The sequence below is a fragment of the Scophthalmus maximus genome, chromosome 4 (genome assembly GCF_022379125.1).
Source record: "Scophthalmus maximus strain ysfricsl-2021 chromosome 4, ASM2237912v1, whole genome shotgun sequence".
NCBI classification, from domain to species: Eukaryota; Metazoa; Chordata; class Actinopteri; order Pleuronectiformes; family Scophthalmidae; genus Scophthalmus; species Scophthalmus maximus.
Window position 1 is genome coordinate 11,980,852 of NC_061518.1, and position 22,649 is coordinate 12,003,500.

At 40.8% G+C, this 22,649-nt stretch overlaps 1 protein-coding gene across 2 annotated transcripts in view; it reads right to left on the reverse strand.

Moving 5' to 3' along the window:
- sbf2 (SET binding factor 2) overlaps window positions 1–21,387 on the reverse strand; it is an 81,279-nt gene extending 59,892 nt beyond the window's left edge. For both annotated transcript variants that reach the window (XM_035627956.2, XM_035627955.2), the window contains exons 1-2: window positions 21,220–21,387; window positions 9,963–10,048 (exon numbers count right to left, since the gene is read on the reverse strand). In XM_035627956.2, coding sequence (XP_035483849.2) covers window positions 9,963–10,048; window positions 21,220–21,274 — 141 coding nt within the window. In that variant the 5' untranslated portion in view covers window positions 21,275–21,387. The remainder of the gene's footprint in view (window positions 1–9,962; window positions 10,049–21,219) is intronic.
- Between the last annotated feature and the right edge of the window lie 1,262 nt (window positions 21,388–22,649).

Genomic DNA, 22,649 nt, shown 5'->3' on the forward strand with positions numbered 1-22,649 from the left:
TAGCGGCTACAAGCACTTACCACACACGGATGTATCTTTTTTTTTTTTTACCATACAGTGGTGTATTGAGGTGTTTTTAGGGTGCATTACCATCACCCACCATGCTGCAGTGTGGAGCAGAGGTCAAAAAGAAAACCTGACTAAATTCTCTTCATCAACCTTGTTTCTTTCAAAAACTCAAACAAAGATCTGTACTTTCCCTCCTCGACGCTAATAAAAATCCCAAGATTCCAAACTTCCACCTCAACAATTCAATTCCTTCATGGCACTAATGTTCTCTTACTTCCAGGGGACTTGTTGGCAGCACTGATCCTTCTTTATATGTCAATGTATGTGTAAAGAAGACTGGAACAACAAGTCCCAGTCAATTGAAAAAGGACAATTTTTGAAAAGAAATATTGAAAATTCCGAACTCAACTTTCATCAGATGCAAGACATTTCATCATTGGTATAAAACTGAAGTGAAATTAGCAACAGCCACATGCCAATTCTATGGATGGTTAAAAAATATTTTAAACACCTTAACACTGAAAAATGATTTGATGAAAATGCTTCAGCTAGCTGGTTGCTTATCATTGTATTTTTTGGTTAAAACGCACCGTCAGCATTGTCAGTAATGCTGGATACGTACAGCAAATTCATGATTCAACACAAATACACCTTGTGACAGACTGTAGGAAAACGTAGCCACGCTTGTGGTTTTATAATGGTAAACAGAGGATTGAAATATAAGCCCTACAACCAGCCTCCAGAAGCCATGCTGGTCCTTAAACCCTGAAAGAATAACAGGGTTTGACACCAGACCAACATTACCATCCTTTGAGCCCCAAACTCTTACCAGTAGAGCTAAAAATGTCAATGAATAACCGCAATGTAATGTATTACTGCGCAATGTTATTATGCTGTCAGTGGCTATTCCAAAGATTCTGACAAGTGTTCACATGCTGCCCAAGTCAATACCCGTACGTCTTCTGAAGTAGAACTCAGCAGGATCGGCATACAGCAGTTTGGGCCACATCCGAATTCACCAGCACAAAAGGGAACCATTACAACAGAACTTTTTTGGGCAAGTCTTTTTTAAGTGGCGTAACGCTGAGGAGAACACCCAAAACTTGACTTGCACGTCTGCATAAATCAGTCCTGGGATTTTTTTTCTTCTTTTAATTGAAGGTAGGTAAACTGGTTCCAAAAGTTCTCACTAAAATAACCTTTGGCAGAGATAACGGAACTGCATATACTGAGGGATTCCTCCATTGATGTGAGTGCAAGAATACAAGTGATGTCACCAGCGTCGAGCCCTGGTATCAGCAGCAGTCAGCACATTTTTACTAGCAACAGTGGCATTCACAAGCTGCCAGTTAGAGGAATGTCGAGAGCCAGCCAGCTCCTTAGATGGGAGGAAGGTAATGTACAGGGTAGCTGAGGTATCCCAAAACATTGCTCTCGGAACTGTTGGCACAATTTCACAACAACATGTTATAGCCCAGCGCCTGGGCTGACCATAGAGTTGATCAGTTGTTAGTGTCATTCTCGCTTTTGAGTATTGTTTGTTTGGAGGTTATTTTTTCGTATGTCTATCAGGAGGGAAAGAACTACATTCGTGTAGTGAGACATAACAACAAGGCAAGGAAGACTTTGTTCTAAAATACCTCCATGTATAAACAATAAACCATTAGGACTGAAATGTTTTACTGTATTTCATCTAAAAGGCTGAGTATGTGCACTCTCCAGCGTACTGCAGCTTGGTTTCATCCTGTGTATTCCCATTTCCTGGTGAGCTCAGTGCGCTTCTAAGCATGGAAAGTCCTGCTTGCTTGACAGCCCCAGCTTTGTTTCCTGATGTGTTTAGCTTCACTGGCACAGCGCATTGATTACTCATGTGTGGATCTTCCTGACAAACACATGATCCCATTCTTCCCCGGCTGGAACAGCATCCTGCTATCTGGAATGCACTGTTTAATTTTTCTCTCATAGCTTTACAAACACCACGAGACCGACGTGCAGCGCGACATGTCATGTTATGGCCACTTGAGTCAATCCATCAAGTCATACAATTAAAATGCATTCTTTCATCTCTCTGTGGTGACTAACCAAGGCTGTGGATTGTGAGCAATGCAGTTAAGCTTTGTCATGATTTGCCTACCAGCTCTCAGAACAGAGGCCAGATGAATGACTCTCAATGCGAGTGAACTGAACCAGGCCTAACCCCAGAGGCTCAGGTCCTCCTGGAGTCAGGTCTTCAACTTCTTTTCCGGAAACAATGTGTATAAAGAAGTCACTCCTAAAATGTCTGTTCCAATTTTTCCACCCCAGCAATAAACTATCCAAATGACACTAGCAGTTTACAAATCTTCTGGACAAATTGAACATCCTTCCTGGAAGGACAAGCCACGTTCCTCATTACAGCGGGGCTTTGGGGAAAGAGGAGGAGTTCAAGACAAGAGAAACGAAACCATCCAGCGTTTTAAGTTTGTTCAAGTTAGGCCAATTCCTTCATAAGAGGAAGTTTAGCCTATTTATAATATTACTAATGTTGCAACCATCTGAAGAAGATATTTATATCACGATTAAAAGAATGTACTCCTCCCTACTTTGAAATGATAGATTGTTAAAGAGTATATTGGGGTAGCGTCTGTGCTGAAGTATTGTTGGGTCCAGTGTTTCCCCTGGGATGGAGTTGAAGAAGCGGAGGTGAAGCACGTGTGCGGGCAAAAAGAATTGTGAGCCGGTACTCTTATCGAAACTGCTTATAGACTTTTTATACTAGGTCTTTCACTATGAACCTGGTTACAGAGAAGTAGAACTCATTCGACCTCTCCTCAGTCATCCTCCCACCGGCTACAGCTGTGAGGGGCTTCGGGCTTAGATGTACTTTCATTTTCACAAAATGTTTTCGACATAGCACTCAACTCCCAACCATCCCTGCACCCTCCACCACCCTGCTCAACCAGTTCATGACTCACATCTACAACCGACCTTGAATTGCCCCTCGGGGACAAATAACGTTTCTTGATTGATTGATTGACACTGCAAATTAAATAAGCTATTATATTGAATTATGTCTTTAATTTGGCTTTAGCTTTTGGCCACTGTGGTTGTCATTTATATAAATGTCTTTCACTCAGTAACAATCATGGCTACCAGCATACTGTATGTCTGTATGAGTTAGCAGCAGTGGGACATAAAAAGCAAATGACCGACATGGTATGTGTTCAGGGAAACAAGTCAGCTTGCTTAGCTGACTCGGTGGAACAGAAAACCCACATCGCAAAATGTGTGATGGACTAGACGAGTACAGGACAACTATTGTTCAGCGCTGCAGCATCTCGCCCACAGCCACAACATGTGGGATTACGTAGAGATGGAGCCAACTGAATTTTAGGGTAAAACTCCCACTGTTTTTACTCTTGCACACCAAAGGCTAAATGACACGCACCTTTAAAGGTGAGTTGGAGAGAGGTCACCCAGCAGACTTTGGAAACAAACGAGGAAGTAGTCAAGGAGGGACAACATGCGACAAATGGAAGGTCAAGGTTTTTGAATCAACAAATCCTTTCACAATGTTTCAGCTGCTGTGTTGAGAGGTCAACCTCAAACTGCTGACCAAGGCCATTTAAAAAAATGTCTGACCCACATAAGTATTTGTTTTTAAGGGGCAATAAAAAAAACATAAATATGATAATTATTGCATGCACCAATTAAATCAAATTATGGCTGAGAGACACCAAAATGTACTTTGTTATATTAGAGCAGTTACAAAGTATCATTTTAATTACTGATGAATAAACAATATATTTTTGTATCAATTATTTCATTCAAAGTGCTCATTGAAAGTTCCTGTAGCTAAGAACGGTGTAAAGAATAGCTGCTTGTATTATGTATTTAAAAAAATCAAATAATATATCAACTTTGCATACTTTCATATTGGAGAGATGGAGCGAGCAAATTTGTATCTTACTGTTTAGTAATTGATTTCAAAGACTATTTAAGAGGGTAAAAATGTCTGTCAAGATCGACTGATAAACTGATTGAGAGTTTCCAATCTTTGACGTGCTCTATAGATGGAGGTCCTCTTCCCTTACGCTGTGACTTCGTCTTAAAAATGTAGAGCTGATCGAAGCTGACTGTGCCGCGGCACCTCAAATCAGATTTTCCTTTGTTTTGACTGATTTGCACCTACGTATTCAGAGGAGACAGCAGGAATAAGTCTGTTGACAGAACATCGTCTGTGTGGACTGACCCTCATGTTCAATGCTGAACTTTGTGGTGCTTTGAAATGTGTTTGACCTCTCAGGTATTGTTGTCAAGACATCTCCCTCACAACACACACACACGCACCGAGCACACACACACACACACACACACACAAACACAAACACACACACACACACACACACACACACACACACACACACACACACACACACACACACACACACACACAGAGAGAGAGAGTAAGGGTCAAACAAAATCATAACAAGCTATCCTTAAGTAGGGGCTCCTACTGAGCTACTTTTTGGCTGGATTCGACTGACAGAGTAATGACATTACATCATTGGTCAGTTTAATATCAACCTTAAGTTACAGAGTAATGGCCTTTGGGCATCAATGGCAACGTAAATAAATGACACAATATTGAGAATAACTCAGAGACGAATTTCGACGCACCTGGTGATTTACATTAAGTACGGCGAGATTTGGCGAATGAATTATAAGGATTGAAGATCTCACATGGGGAAAAGAATGATAAAAATCAACATCAAGGGATGATGATCTGATGCTTCTTTTACTTAATAAAAAGAAAAAAACACAAAATACCTGGGTGCACCCAATATTGACAAAGAGGGGATAACGTCAAGATGTCAGTCGGACAGTTTGAAGAACTGTCAAGAACAGCTGGCACCAAGTTTGAAGAAGCAGAGGAGTAATTTCAGAGAGCCGATTGATCCGGAGCAGCAACTAGGCTTATGTCTGAGGTCATCCCAAAAAACAAAAAACTTTGTCATGAAAATACACAACATGCGTCCTCACGCTACAGTCATCTTGCTTTTTTACTAATGCAACACAACGCCGTGACGCCGTTGGCAAAGGATGTAGTTACTTTTCAATTTGCCAGATTCTGTCACAATGACGACCGCGGGTTGATCCAGTTTGCAGGAGCCGTATAACTGCGAATTGACCGAACTCTATCGGTTGAATGAGAACGCAAAGAGGGAGCAAGAAAGAAAAATTAAACTGCATCTTGTAATCCTCTCACAGCTACCCTGTCGTCTCCGTCCATTCAACACAACCACGTGATGATGGAACGGATAATCAATCCATCTAAAGTCAAACTCAATCCGTCTTATGTACCTCTATCATTTAACACAACAAACAGCAGTAAACATGAACCTTCCTGTCATAAACTGGAGGCCTATTACTTCCACTGTGTTAAAGTGCAAAGCATGAAGATTTGATTTAGTCGGAGTTAGCAGTAAAAATTTACAACTCTGGCAAAATGCTACCCACAAAAGCGGTCTTGGACAAGATTTGGTATTTGTTACTTCAAACGCTCACTAACGCTTAGATTAGATAGATTTAGAGAGTTTACTGTTCATCTGGTTCTCTCACAATTCAGACTTTACACCTACAATTAGTATTATAGTAAAAGATAACATTAATAATAAATTACATTAGGTTAAAGTTCAAGTAAAGCTAATTGTGATTGTGTGATTTCATGATCAATGAAATGAGAACAAAATGAGTTAGAATCAAGGAAATGCTGAGTGAATACTAAATACTCCGACTACTGTTCAGAGAACAATGGGCTCACACCAGCCTGATAGAAGAAAACGCTATGCCCATTTCGGTGGCAGTGACTAATACATTTTGAGGAAGCGATCACGGCACCTTCTGAAATTTGAAGGTTTTGTACATGGAAATCCTCCGACATGATCCTACTACCACATCCAGAACCTCTGTCCTTGGGGCTGGGCAGTACGACCTCAAATTTACATGAAGCCTTTGTTCGTCTGAAAAATCGCTACAACTACAGTCTTCCGACATAATGTGCAGATGATCAGTTCCGGCTCATTGTCCCACTTTTTAAACCAGAGCCATTTCCATATACAATGGAAGTTACAGCACCAACTATGCCATTTCTTTAGCCTCCTTCACACAGCGTGTCCAAGGTGGGAAAGTTGCATAATTATTCTGCCTTGCTGTTCTGTATAAAAGGTACAAATAAAGAATGGGGGGCTTTGTTGTGTCACTGTTAAGCCACAGGGGAGGTAGTCAAGGAGTCTCATTTGACATTTGTGTAAAAGGGACAGCCGGCATGGCGGGACTGACGCCAACCCTGTTGTGTTTAATGTTATGCCTCTGATTCCAGAACGCCATCTATAATCACACTCTGAGTCGGCATTATGCCGGCTTCATTTTCAAACAAAGCAGCGTGTGTCCTTACGTTTCCAGGGGATTCACTCACGCAGGCTGATGATGGCGAAGCTTGCGTGATGCCTCTGTCCGTTTACAGTACACCATGTGGACTGTGTCTTGACACTTGAGGGCAACACTGTGGAAATGTACTAGGTGCTCAACTTGCTGACCTCCAGCTACACGCCCAGCTCATCCATAACAGATGAGGATTTGAGCTGGTTCCTATCATCATCACTTGCCTGAAAAGATGAGAAACACATTTTTCCAAGCACAAGTTGTAAATGCTTTTTCTTGGTGCATTCCTCATCTGTGGTCATTTAGTTTGCTGGGGGCCTGTTGTGACCGCAAAATGCTTTTCGTGCTCAGCTTCATCCACTGTTTTCTACAGATGTGCTCCTTAGTGTTTGTAAATGAGTCATTTTCGTTTTTTTCATGGAGTAGAGAAAATCTGCAAATAATAATGGTTTACATACCAGCCCAAAACAGAGCCAAAATGCAAATTGCTTAGTGGGTCTGTTAAACACTATGGTGTATCTTCATTAAAGCTTCAAAGCTGGAATTTCAGTCATTTGGCTCTTGAGTTTGTCACACACCACGTACGAGGAAAGGACATTTCTGGAACAAACCCCTCTTTCCCGTTCTTTCTCACTCCTCTGGGTGTTGTTTCATATATGAATCTTATTCAGCGAGTTATTCAATACCATACTTGTCCATATGGTTGTATCTCAAAAGAACATATTGTGTGTAAATTTCAGCAAATATGCTGGGTATTTGCCAGGAGGCACTTGAATGCATCCTTGGGCGGAATGACTTCAATGAGAAACATCATGCTTTATCCTTCTTTACACACATGGGATCGCAGTGTGTCTCAATTTCAGTCCACGCTGACACATAATGAAGAAGCATTGGAACGAACACTTCAGCATGATGGAACACAAAAATTTCACACACACACACACACACACACACACACACACACACACACACACACACACACACACACACACACACACACACACACACACACACACACACACACACACACACACACACACACACACACACACACACACACACACACACACACACACACACACACACACACAAATGGTATGCAGGTCCTGATGACATCTGGAAACACTAAGATAATAGATTTAGCTAAACTTGTGGCAGTGTTTCTATATTTAAACTATGAAACCACGAAAGGATACTTCATCATGCAGAGTCAGTGCAAGGTTAATATCAATATAAGGGTTCAAGCCTCATTTCAACAAAGTTTCAACTTCTAAAATTACTTTATCTGGATATGGCATTCTTTCATTTTTTTTATAGCTTTAGCAGTCACAATTTACATTTGTTGGTGGCTGTGACAAATCATGGTTTGTCTCAAACCGATAACTCACAATCAGACCGACTCTTGATGGCCGCCAACAGACTGTGAGTTACACAGGAAGCACTCGCATGCCATTTAAAGCACCACCACTTCTAAAATGTCTATTTGTGCTCACGTTTTTCTCAATTGCCTTATTAATACCTCTGCATAAACAAGTGTTTGCGTACAACAGTATCTCTGTGACATGTCTGCACAGAGCCAAAGATTTCAGCTGCAACTATAAGACTCTTTGCCATCACTTATCAATCATCAAGTGTAGATTATATTTGTGTTTCTGCAAAGGATTCTGTCCTTGTGAAAAAGTGACTTCATCTAAATATGAGATGTTGAGAAATGTCCAATGTTTAGTGTAACCCTCTCCATTTGTCTTGGCTGAGATTTTTGACCCCTTATTATGCAACTTGTAGGCCTCAACACCTGCTGCTCTGCTCTCACTTAGGTCCTAAATGAAATACATCTTGTTCATGATCTCTGACCCGCATGACATCTACCAAACACAAAATATACTTTCAAATGTGGGGTAGGAATTATGCAACATTTATTTTAGCACAGCACGTCTGATTGTCAGCAGCAATGGATCCTGTAGTCTGGAAGCATAATCTTTATGGTGGTACAGCTGATGGAATGCCAATAAAAAAAAATGGAATAAGAAATCTTCACCCACAGATGCAGCTGAGATGTTAACTGTTCTTAGTGATGTCTACATTGCAGTTGAGTTGTCCGCTGAGAAGAAAAAACATTTGAAATCTGTTTTGCTGGCTGTAATTTATGGCGTTGTTTTGAAGAGACCAGAAAAAGTAGCATTACAAAAGTATGTGATGGATAATTATTTCAAAGGTTTAAGTGCTGTGTTGGGATCTAGAGTCATTTTGCTGTTTTCTCTCCTTGTCGAGTGCCAAAACCTTTCTGCTTGGTCATTAAACTATCTGCAGTAGCCAATATAAATGAACAAAACAGATATAACACAGGCGTAATGTCCTGTGCAGTTTGATACTGTTAACTGCTAATGTTACCCGAGAGAGCAACTGTTTTCCCAGTTCTGATAAGCAAATAGTCGTCCATTGCATTTTCCATATAAGGATAACAGACCCCCTGTCACGGACCCCTTAAATTGGCCACGGAGAGTGGGAAAGAACAAACTATTCCCTTAATTTTCCTGAAGAGGAAGATGGAGACAGACTGAAACGAGGGAAGCACATACTGTACAAGGATTGACAGTATTTGAAAAAGGATTCTGAGGGATGAGGTTTCCAAATTACTGAACATCGATAGGTGTTTCACAGAAACCTTTGAATTAATAAATATTATGAATTCATCTGACAGGAAATGCCAACATCTTCTGCACAACCTCCAAAGGACAGATGTGCTTTTACAATGTGAAGGCTCCAGGGGGGTGTAATCTTTTACTTTGCAACACACAAAACCCTGAAGACAAAATTGTCTTGTATCACAATATTTGAAACGTTTTTTGCCATTTCAGGAAATTGACAGTGGGTAAAGGGCATAAGAACAAGGACGCTCACTAACTAGAAACAAAACACAGTACAACCCGTGACATGACACATTAACTCACAACTGTTGCAGAGATGGTGCTGTCTTGTTATGATCTATCAAACTCTGATAGTGGTCGGCAATGTTCTCAATAATGATGCAACCATTCAGAAACCTGTCATAAATGATTCATCACTGATTTCTCCTCATCAAACCAAGCAAAACCACAGGAGAGGGGAAGACATTTTATTATAAGGTTTGCACTGTAGTATATGTAGAATCAAAACAGACACAAGCGTGATATTTTTGGACGCTCTTCCAACTGTCTCTGTAAAATGCTGTCCAAATACTGTCACATCATCTTTCAACACTGTCAGGTATTCCTGATTCATCAAGTTCTTCTATATTGATTGAAGTAACAGTATTTGTACTTTTCTATTGATAAAAAGCTGCAGCGATGTCAGGTAAAGTCAGAGTTGAGTTTTATGAGTCGGTCTGAATCCTTGACTACCAAACCTTTTTTTTTTTTTATGTCAAATGTTAAAAGAGAACAACATCTCAGTCCCAGCACTAATTAGTTTTAACCTTGGGTAGTGTACTTGAGATACTCAGGTGATTCGGTTCCGTTCAGTTTGAGTTTGAGGAGACTGTTTTCACTCACCATCTCCACCCCCTGAGGAAAGGCAGTTCCCTCCCAGTCCTTCTTGGGGAATCGCTGAATGATCTTCCCACATCCCTCTCCTGAACCTGCAGATAAGAAGATGGAGACCTGTCAGTGCATTGAATGCTCATATGCATATCACAAGATGATCATATTTTTTGCCTGTTGAGTCATCCAATTAACATACATCACATAGGCCTGGTCAACATAGACAAGAATAAATGTGAGGAAATACAATTTGAGTCAAATCTATTAAAAAGATTTGACTCAACATAAAGAGCAATCAACAGAACAAAATACAGAATCAGAATAAAATCAGCCTCTCCGTGAATGTGCACAGAAGTCTTCACAGTATGGAAAACTAAAATAAAATTAAAAACTGTTAAATGAAACTATATGATTTATGTTCATCTTTACCTTTGTGGCAAATTATGGTTGGCTAACACCAGGTTAGTGAAATGCCCTGAAACATTGTACGTGCATTGAAAAATAATTAAAATAAATGCATTGTCCATTATATCAAAAAGACAATTTGTGTGGCAACCGTAATTACAAAAAGACATACTGCTAGTAGAGTCCTGGTGGGACTGATCAAGTCAAGATGTTTCACAAGGAATGTGGTCCAATGTGGTGTGAGATAAAGAACTTACACCACTAACACAAAGCAGATCACAGGAGCCAGAAGACCATTAATTTCTTTTAGATGTCAGATAAAGCTCTGACAAGGAACACTAGGGAGGAGATGTAATGAAACCAAGATACACAACAAGGGGCTAAATTGAATTCTTTGCAGTTCAATCACAAAACCAAGCTGCCACTTGAACAGTATGTACAGTATGTAGTGTACCACAAGAAGGCGTACGCACATACAGTCATGAGTTTTTTGCTGGTATCATGCATAATTGTCTGCTAGGTAAAAAAAAATCAATGACCGAAATGTCTGGTGGGAAATATGCCACTAGGCTTGACTGAAAAAATATGATGGTGCAAGTATAGCAGCCATGGACAGTAAGGCCAAAAAAAAGTGTCAAGCTCCAAAATAGAAGATGTGACAGCCAAAAAAGCCAAACGATAATAAACCAGGATGCCGGGAAAAGTTTAAAGGGTTGATGGACATGATGAAGTGGATGGAACAGACAAATTATTCTGCACAGTGGGAGGGAGGGCACATAAAACAGATGGCTTTACCAGAGGGCAAACTGACAACCACTCATAATTGAACTGAAAGTGGCAGTTCCCAGTGTTTTGCACTTCTTGGTGAGATTCAATTCAAGGCCCTGACCTCAACACATTCAGCTGGTATCTGGCAGTATTAAGTGATAATAGCAATCATTTTCTGTGACTAGGCTAAAAGACAGATTAGTGTTGACAAGGTGACAGGGTTGATGAGAATTATGAGTTGTGCCAGGGGGGTTGGATGACTTCCACTTTGCACAAGCAGCAGAGAACTTCTGTTCAATTAAGTTGTGCTGCATATAAACAGAACATTTACAAAGGGTTTCAGAATTTGGACCGACCGGTCTAATGTTTCATTTAAGATCCAATTCTTCATTTTGCCTATTTTAAGTTATTCAATTTGATGGGCCTGAACTGCAAATGGACACACATTTAATGTAGGCTAATGTCTTTATTTAATTAACAATAGCAAGGCAATTAGATTTATATTATTGTTTTGGCCTATAGGCTATGTTCCTTTCACAAGGTGAGCCAAGAGTTGGAAGAGTTCAGTCATGCATGCTGACTACTTTCAATAAAATACAACTGTTGGATGATCATGTTTGTGTTTTATTACAGTTTAAATGTACACTAATATATGGCTATTTCAAACATATGTCTGGTAGTTGTTCTATATGGCCAGATCTCTGGCTTATTTACAGTCGTATTAAAAAAATTCTGCTCACAGTATGTAGTTAATTCTGCAAGGGAGAAGGATGCTGGATACTGATCTATAGCAGGTGTAGTGACCTTCACATTCAACCACACAGACATGCAAGGTTGACCATCAAAAGCTTCACCAGTCAAATAACAATCTAGAAACCTAATAAATGGACAATTTTTTTCTAATTAAAGAAAACTCCCTCATTTAACATGCCAAAAACAGCATTTTGAAGTCTCTTTCACAATATCCACTTTGTCATTTTGAGTTGTCGGACCCCATGACCTCACCCCGACGTTATATTAAACCCTTAGTCACTCTTTGACAGTTAGGACACTCTTTCTATTCATCAGCCAGCAAAAAAAATGTCCTATCAAGAGACAGAAATGTAATACACGTGGCCCGTTTCTAAGAATTCACTTAACTACAAAGGATAAACAGACATACACAGAGAGTCTTTATGCAATAGATCAATGCAAAATATATATCTATTTTCTTTAAGCAGCGTGTTGTCGACTCCACAGTGCTCCGTTGTTGTGTCTTGTCATGACAAAATAAAAGCCCTCACAGAGTCGTCTAATTGTGACTTCATGACATTTCATAAAATTCTGTAGGAGCGGCGGCAATAATTTTTGCGCAAAATTTGAAGTGGTTAATGTATTGTTACCTGTGTTTCAGCAGAGTGTTTCTTTTATATGAGAGGCCATCCAGATGCGAGGGTGTATGTCATTGGGAAGTGCCAGCACATAGTCATGGACCAGCTGTTTATTGTGGGTAAGTTCTGTTCGTTATATGTATAAATCACTGTAATCAGCAGGCCCATGTGTTATTTTACTATCACAGAAGAGGAATGAACATCTCATTTATGTATGTCATCTCTCGCCAGTGCTAGTGAAGACTCGCAAACATTACCAGCTGCTATGTTACTATTCAGTGGGGGTCCAGCTTGGCCATTTAAAATTCAGATCACATCCCAAAACATTTCGATATAAGCCACCCCGACATCGTTATAGTCCCTCCCCAAAAAAAGTGGTGGAATTAGATCCATTTTGCCCCTCGGGGCATTTTAACAGTCTTATCTGAACACAGGCAAATGTCATGACTCAGCAAACTACTTTTGAAGCCTGCTTATGAACCCCCTATGTCACAGTTTGGCCTGAGGTCAGATGCCATTCACAAGGAAAGCAAACTGCTTCAACAAGCAGAAGAAAGACGTACCACACATCATCACAATGACATGAGGTCCTCAGTGGCTGAGCGCCTCAAGCCTGCTGTCAACAACTTGACCGATGCCGAAGATTAAGGAGTGAGGCTTTTGAGTATACGTACAGAAAGGGAGCTGGATACTGATGGTACATTTGCTTTTGTTCACCTGCGAGTGTCCAGACACTGCATGGAGACCGGCGCTAGCGGAGCACCAGTCTGTCTGACCGTTACGTGTCTTCAGGTCTTTACGGCTCGTCTAATTGAAATCACATGCTCCGAGTGCTCCACGTTCTAATTTTCAGCCACAGATGAAAATAAATGACAGAATTCCTCACATTCCAAGAGGCTGCGCTCTGGTATTAAAACAAGCCGTGCTTTCATATACGACCCCCCGAACAGCTATAAAGAACTCCATCACCGCGGATAATAGAAACCAGGCCTGAAAAAGGAACATGCTAATTTGAACATCCACGAGCAAGACACAAGGGGGGGAATCCAAAAATCAAGTTTATTTATTTATTTTTGCCAGAAAGAGTGTTGAAACAACAAGAATAAAACCTTTCCATGGATGTGGCACACGTGTGCATGTTTAAGAGTAAAGGCTCATTTCCAGTTCGATGCAGCGGAGCCTGTGTGTGGCAGAGCTAGGACGGTTAAACAAAATCATAAAAGTGTTTCATCTTTCTGATGAAACATAATATATATATATAATATTTCTGATGAAACATAATAAATATATATATACTGTATGCTGTATATAGATATATATATACTATATATCTACATATTGAAGTTTTCCTGTAATGGCTTCAGGGTCGTGTTTATTCAGAACAGTAATTACACAGTTATTGCATAGTCCAGTACAAACAGGCCTCTGCCTTATGCACAGATTTTTATCTTAATTTGTGCCAAAACAAAACTTATTGTCAGTGTGTGAGATCCATCAAAAATGTTCTTGGTGCCAAAGTAAAAAGAACAACTAATTTTATGAACTAATACCATGGTATCCACAAGTTCTAACTGAGGTTTGGGCCTTGTTCCAGGCAATAAAACAGCTCATAAAACACAACCAATTGGAAATATCAATCGGAAATAAAATGTTCTAACTGCATTTCATGGTTCCTAACATTATTTTTAATCAGGTTTCCTTGCAGCCCAGTTGTTTACATCATGTAAACAACTGGGCTAACCCTAACCCTTGCCCCTTACCCTAATCTTTATCCTCACCCTAACATAAAACCAATTGTAACCTGAAACCTAAAATCAAGTCTTAACTTTCAAAAATCAGGACCCCTACTTTGTCCCCATGAAAGACACAAGGGATAGTGTGTATTAAGTTTAACGTCCCCACTGGGATATAACACACACACACACACACACACACACACACACACACACACACACACACACACACACACACACACACACACACACACACACACACACTTCAGCAACACTTAGGAAGATGGAATGTACCTAATAAATTTATACCAAGTTGCGTGTTTTAAAATTGTTAGTCATTCTTGATTAGAGCAGATGTTTCTCCTCTTGGGGAAAAAAAAATCTCCATTCATCTTTCTGATTTATCTCGCCGCTGTTACTGTTGATTGAATGAGCCAAATGGTTATTTTACCATGTATGGACACTTCCACCAGTGGACTCTGCCAGTTTGCATAGTATTCAAGTCAGCCTGTAACCTGATTTTGGCCCAGTCGTGCACACAGGTGGAATGTTCTGGAATCAGTTCACAGGTCGCACTAGCACCAATATCATGAACTGAATTTAAAGGGAAAATGCACCCAAAACTAATTTACCCATAACTATTTCAGGTATTAAAATATTGAGGTCCATTATACTTTATCAGTGACTGGCTCCATGAGATCATACGAGTTTTGTTGGACATTTTATGCTTTCATATTGCCTTATTCTTTATTCCAGCAACAGTGTTTATGGAGCAGTTACATGAGTCTGAATATTCTCATACTTTCTTGACTCCTTCATTATGCTGTTTAGCTTGAGAATGGACCGGTTTCAAATACAGTAAGTAAAACTGAGCTATGCAGTATGACAAAGTTCATACGTATAACATTTAAATTAAATCAGATTGTTTCCTTTGAGATTATTAGTGAAGCTTAGGAAAACACAGTTTGGCGTCACGGGTGACCGTCACCCCGGAAACTAATCTGTTTTGAATGTTCTATGTGGACGATATGCAAAAAAATTGGCTGGGGTTGGTTTGCATAGCAAAAAGGCATCAGAGATTGGCAAACTGATGTCATCACAAATATCAAATACAGTAAGGTTCCCAGGTTCCTAAGGCAGCTGTAGAGCAGGAAATATATACGTGACAAAAAAAGCAAGTTCTTGGGGTCATGCCGAGGTCAAAATGTTTAGAGAAAAAAAACATAAATGCCAGGAGAGGAGCTTAAAACAATCAAAAAATAAGCATGTAGTAGTGTCAGTATACCCCCTTTGCTGATGGCCAGAAATATGCAGCACTGTTTTTCATAGACGTTAATAGTTGAGACATACCTCAGACTAATGTTGCAGAGAATAACAATACTAGAAAAATATAGCAATACCCTGCAGTTAAAAACGGTACAATACCACATTTTATGAGTACCTGGACTAGGCCCTTATTTTATATAAGTTGTGTTGTGCGACAACGGGGCTGTGTGTGTGTGTGTGTGTGTGTGTGTGTGTGTGTGTGTGTGTGTGTGTGTGTGTGTGTGTGTGTGTGTGTGTGTGTGCAATGCTGTTTCCACTCCTTGCGGGCAGGGAGTGTGCCACCATTTTCTCTTAACCCTGGTTAAGCGAAAGGGATAACCGATTATCCCCCCCCCCAACTATATTCCACCATGCAATTTCAGCTGTCATATTTAATCTATTCCTCAAATGTCATGCGCAGCCTCGTGCTCCTTTACGACCAGTTCGTTCCTCCAAGGAAAGACGTCTGGCATTGTCATCCCTGCACAAAAGATAGCCACAGTCCAGACTGTTCTCGTTCTTTTGGTTCCTCATGGCGGAATGAGTTGCCAGATGCTACCAGAATAGGGGTGTCCCTCACTATCTTTAAGAACCTCTTGTAGACTCTTTCAAGAGCACCTCCTCTCTTAACACTTCAATCACACTAACTAGCAATTTTATGCACTTCCATACCTGATTTTCCACACTTTCTTACTGAACAGATTTAGCACTTATTTCTTACCTCATGATCACTTGTGTACTGAAGCTTAGGGATGTCCCTCAGTTATTAGTCACTGTGGATAAAGGCCTCTCGAAAGGCCAATAGAGTAAATGCATGTATTATGTCACGTCTACAATGTTTCCTGACATGAACTTTGGCCTAATTTGCATGGCCACAGAAGTCACAAAGCTCTGACTGTATCGCACTTTATCCACAGGCTGACTTTAGTGTAACAGTGGCCGGTGGAGTGCCACCACATATCACTTGTAAACTCTACAACAGAGAGGAAGGAACTCCTCCATTGTGGTCGGGAGGCCTCTCACCACAGAGTCTGAATCCAAACGAGGAGCTGCCAGATGCAGCGTTGAAAAGAACACAATCGATGGAGGCAACAAATCCAAGATGCAAAATAAAAGTGAAAACAATTCCACACCAGCCGTCAATCCTGACTTACAACATTTATGTGTCACCTACGTTGACCACAAGCAGATATAATAGAAAAACTGAAGTATGAAATTTTTCTGATGAATCCCTATAAACATTTCTAGGTAACAGGACAAATCTGAATAAGTTAAAGTGGATATTCTCTTTCAACAGAAAACCTCTGGATAATTTAAATAAATGAATGGTCACAGGAACTTTGTTATTGCAGCTTTTACTGTGCGATTGCAAAGAGAACACAGGTACTCACTCAAATGGTAGATATTATAGGTGTGGTTTCCTATGACAATTTCTCAATTTTTGAGATTATCTCATTATCTATCACCAGCAACCAAGTGAAAAATTAAACAGTTTGTAGAATAGATGATAAAGACATATAGGTTGTTTTGGGGATTTTGGATTCAACGTACAATTATTAATATTTTACTATCAATAATATCCAACAACATTGTCCATTAACATGTGATTCTTTTTTTATCTTAAATAGTAATTACAGAATGCCTCTCAGAAAAAAATATTTAGATTTTAGGGCTGATATCACCTAACTACAAGAAATAAAGAGAAAGCAATTGTAAACTGCTCATTTTGAAGTCAATTATTTTTCCTCATGACATTCTGCAAATTTAGTTACAACTAGGTATACTAATTAATAATCCATACAGTATGCACTGAGCAGACCGTAACGTGTCTATGCTACTGCAAACGAAACAGACTACACGACCTGACTTGACTTTAATAACGATTGAGAAAAACAACCACGACATATGGCATCACTTCAAGATCTGGCATCTATGGATCAACATCTGCAGCTGTCGGAAGAGATACTCTCTAAAGTCAATGTATCCAAACAATATTTAATAAATTCAGGTCTGGCTTTTTTTCTTCTTCCATCTCCTTCAAACAAATAAACACCTTTGTTGCGCTTTGCTGCAGCATATTTCTAGACAAATAATCAGGGGTTATGAATATGAAAAGCCCACATCTTGTTACAGGGTTAGGGTTAGGGATGTGTGACTTGTAAGTCAAGTTTTAGAAAAAAGCTCAACTGTGCAGGAATTTAAAAAAACGGGGTGACAGACTCAAGACAACACACAGGCACAGCAACGTTCACTATTCAATACTATTTCAACAAGATGAAATAATTAAGCAAGTATATATATTTATATATTTATTTTTGCAAAGCACTTTCCTTGTGGATCAGCCAAGAGAGCCAGTACAAAAACAAATACTCTTGGAAAAATGGTAACAGAAAGTGAATTCACCAAAGTTTAGCAGAATAAAATATGAGCTCAATCTTGGTAATAACTCTCAAAATAATGCTTTGAATAATACTTATGAAAATTGAGTCACACAACATTACCATGCAGGCTGATAAAGAAACTATTCCACATCTAAAGCTCACTTGCATCTCTACAGATACACATCTTATGACACATACGCAGTATCACACAGTCGAAAGATATCAGCAGATGGAAGTATTTTGCTTTTGGTCATTTGGAACTAGTTTATGTTATTTTTCTGAATTTGTGCTTTGTTACATGAGCTGTTCCCCAGGTCCAGACCAGCAAATCCAGACCATAAAGTCACATAGAGTGGAGATCGGGCATAGTGTCTGTGAAACACATTCCCAAAACAGTTTGATTCAATAAAGAGGGATGATGTCCATCCAATAAGGTTTTTGAGAAAAGCAGCTGGGGAAAATCTTTCTTTTTCACTAATGCAAATTTGAATTTATGGTCACATCAAACCGTCCCATTGCCAATAAAGAGAAGTTCCTCTGCAAAATAGCACACAGAATGCAGAGCAGGTTCAATACGGTCTGCATCCATCTAAACCAGGAATTTCACATTCCAACATTATTCATGAAAATATGTCCAGGGTTTGTGGCTCGTGACATGGTCCACCAGGGAAACAGACTCTGGTCGGATTTCTGATGGAGGAATCTGCCTCTGGGTCGGGTTGCTTTTTATCACACTCACCACTGCATAACATTTTTCACATATGTGACGCACTAAAATGACAGTGTACCTGCGATAAGGTTTTAAAGTGTTTTAAATGATTTAAGTCTGCTCCAGCAAGCACGACAATTAGTTATGTGATGTTCAATAAATATTTCTATATAGGTCACCCGTCTCGCAAAGAAAATATTCTTGCTGGAGACGTTCACCCTGGATTTATATTTATTCCCAAGGGGCAAAGAAAAGAAAGAAAAGTTCAACAAAGGTAAAATGTAAAACTGGATCGCTGTGATCGCAAAAATAATAATCCAAACAGAATCTAGTCAGGTTTTTTACTACATAGCAATTTATGCGTTAGTTTTTTGCAATGCTTTGTGCTTTTTAGTGATTATCTTTACCATTCAACACCTTCAAGCTTTGTGTTCTGTCTCCGTCTGTATTCCTACCACCACACCACCATGTGTCACCCACAGAGAAGCCTCATCCCCACTAACACAGTTACTTCTGACTGTAGCTACACACCAGGTTTGTCCTACTTTATAAGCAAAGCCTTCTGTTTATTGCACATGGTCAACAATGCTCCCATTCCCTGTTGACAATTTAAGTTGTTGTTTATTTTTTTTTAGCTATAGATTCCGTCAGTTCAGAGACGGGTTTAGTTTTTACAGTGTAATTCTGACTCACTACAACTCACTACAACTCTGCCTATTCCTCAACAGATTGCACGCCTTAGCATTATTTCCAACTGATCCATCCATAGTAAACGAACAAGGAGAACTGGGTCAGGCCAGTGGAGCAAAACCCAGCACGGTGCACGAGGCTTGGTGATGATGGGATCCCTGGTTTGTCTTCACAAGCAAGGTGTTGTCTAGACAACGTACTGCACCACAACCAAACTGGTTTCTATAAGTCAACTTCACTGGGCAACGGCACTCGACAATAAACAGCCATCGCTTTATCTTCCTTCTCTATTTCAAATCAAAAAGCCGTCTTAATTCTGCAGTTCTGAGAAAATCACTCCCACTCGCGTACGAGGGCTTCTCTGGTGGGCTGCGGCCCAGACCAACATACGACGCGCTTCATTACACTGAGCAAAACACAATGAAAGCAGACAAACACAATACAATAAGAAGAGGGGGGGATCATCTCTGTCCTCCAGAGGCTTCCGTGTGGACGGGACATACTGTAAGCCTGTCACAGCGTCCTAATCAGCATCAATCTGCGATGGCAGATTTTCTGTGGCTTGCTCTCTCCACAGACACCTTCATCACCCTCATCCTCCTCATCATCAGCATCATCATCATCATCAGTGGCCAGTGGAGAAAGAAACTAGAGTCTTGGTCCCCGTGTCCTCTTGCGGTGAGGCGGTTTGAATGTGAATCGATTCCGACTCGCTGCTTGTGACGCCAGGAACATTTTATTCCCAGGGCACCACAAGAAAAATTCATTTGTCAGTTGGCCGATTCACAGAGCTAATGACAGACTCTGTTTACCTATTGTGCACTGCAAGCTATGGCGACTAAGAGGTTTCAGCTGCTCTGGCCGCCTCTTCGACACACACATGGTGCTGGGTGGACGCCACGGGAAAGAGGCAAGGAACTTCAATTTGTTCCTCTGTGGCTGAATAGTTCTTACGTTCTGCATGCTGGGCCCTTGCTGGATCCTCACAAGAAGATAGGTGGAAATAAAAATGCTGCTATTTTGGAGATTTTTGGGGGAAATGTGAGCATCTGTGCAAACGCCAGCCGGAGGGCTTTCATCTAGTTCTGTATCAATGTTTAGAAATGCGCGCAAAGCAGTTGCCTGCGTTGGATGAAAAGAATGCGAGGCTGGACCTTCAGGCTCAACGTGTGAGAGGAACTTCCTGCTCCCAGATGTATAACGTTACGCCCATCGTTTGGAGAAAAAAAAAAAAAAAAAAAAGTTGCACACTCTTCCGGCAAAAACAAAAATTAACACAACAAATCACTGACAAAGTGCGCGTAAAAATAGAGCCGAGACAAGCGGGCGTGCAGGGCGGAGGGCCGGTGCACGGCCGCCGTTACGCAACACGAAAACGCCAAACGTGGATGTAAACACTGAGTATCAGCAACAACAGTCGACGATGTCCGACGTGCGATCCTTTGTGTGCTCGGTCGGTGGGCTGTGCGTCCGGGCACCGGGACCTGGCAGGAGCGCGTCCGCAGCGACAGGATGTGACACGAAAATCCCATGAAAAACTTTCGATTGATTAAAGTCAAACATCGTAGCGCGTCGCGCGGACAAATAGCCGGCGATAACTCGCCCCCGGCCGCGCGTGTGCGTCATCCGCGAACACACACACACACACACACACACACACACACCGGGTCGTATCGAGCATCGGGCCGGTCCATGAGACAACAACAAAATAATGAGGACAATGTTCCCCGTTTAGCCTGGTGTTAGCCACACAGCTAACACCAGGCTAAACGCAGAGCTAGTAGCATCAACATCAGCTTGCGCTCGCGCGCGCGCACACACACACACACACACACACTGACTGGCGGCCTGGACACAAGCCCCAGCCTCGCAGTTCAATCTGCGCGCCGCCCCGGACGCCGAACTTACCGGCTTTCTCATGATCGTATCCCACCACAATGAAATAGTCGGCAAATCTCGCCATGTCTGCTGCTTTTCCCGACAAATACCGACACAATTCAGCATTTTCCCCTCTTCCAAGGCACAGCCATGTTTGACAGAAGGAGTGTCAGTGCGCTTGCGCGCAGGAGCGGCAGACATCCATGGGCGTGGGCCCCTCGAGTTTACAAACACAGCACTGTGTCTCAACAGAGGCTCTTTTTGGCCCTAAAGCTCCGGGGCCCCCTCCTCTTTTCTTTTTTTTTTACACCAGAGACAACCAAACAGCCAGAAATATAATACTGTATGTTATTGTGACTATGGGCAATTTATCGATAGAGATCATGCATTTTGGGGATTTGGTGGAGACCTGGTACTTTCTGGGGAACTCTGTAGGTCCACGGACCCTAATTAAAAAAGTAGGGCTGCTAAATACCAGGGCTGCAACTAACGATTATTTTCATTATCGATTAAACTGTCGATTATTTTCATTATCGATTAATCTGTCGATTATTTTTCTCAATTAATCGATTAGCTGTTTGATTCACAAAATGGTGAAAAACGTCGACCGCGTTTCCCAAAACTCCAAGATGATGTTTTGTTTTGTCTCCAGAAACCAAACATATTCAGTTTACTGTCACAGAGGAGCAAAGTCTGCAAAGTAAGGCCATTGCAGTAGTTCCAGAAGCCTGTATTCTCTGCGATGACCAGCAGAGGGCGACTCCACAGGTTGCAAAAATATGAGAAAATGACTCTTATTTCTGACTTGATTTATAACATCAATAAACATTTTTCTGAGTAGTTTATGGTCTCACTCACTATAGTTTCGAGTCTTCTTCAATACAACATGTTCATTTAGTAAATTCTGCTCCCATTTGGAGTAAAATAAACGATAAACCACAATATGCAATGGAGCATGGCCACAGCTTGTACCTTACAATGGGTGCATGGTTGCACGTGTAGATGGACGTGCAGTATACAAGCTCTCAGTCAGGCCCCACCCCCACTCAAATATGGTTGCCTCTGGTTTCAAAAAACCAATATGGCGCTGGTCAAAATTCAGAACTTTAGGTCTTCAAAGCGGAAGCTCACGAGCCAGTGGGTGACGTCAAGGTGTATTGCGACTTTCTTAAATCCAAAGAGCTGAGATTCTTTTCTCCCCTTAATACGAAAGAGCTGTTGAATTTAAACTGGTGGGGGGAATTATTCCATGAATCAAAACTTTTTGTGGCTACAATAGAATTTCTTTTGTTTTAAAAGTTGCTCTATTGAGCTCAAATCTGTTGTGAATTAACACACAGAGTGAGGCACGGGGCTAACTCTTGCGGTCAGTGCATAATCGGGAATATTTATGAAAACGGGAAAAACTGTCACGGGGAATAATTGCACATGTCAACCAGTACTTTTACTAATGTGTGTGA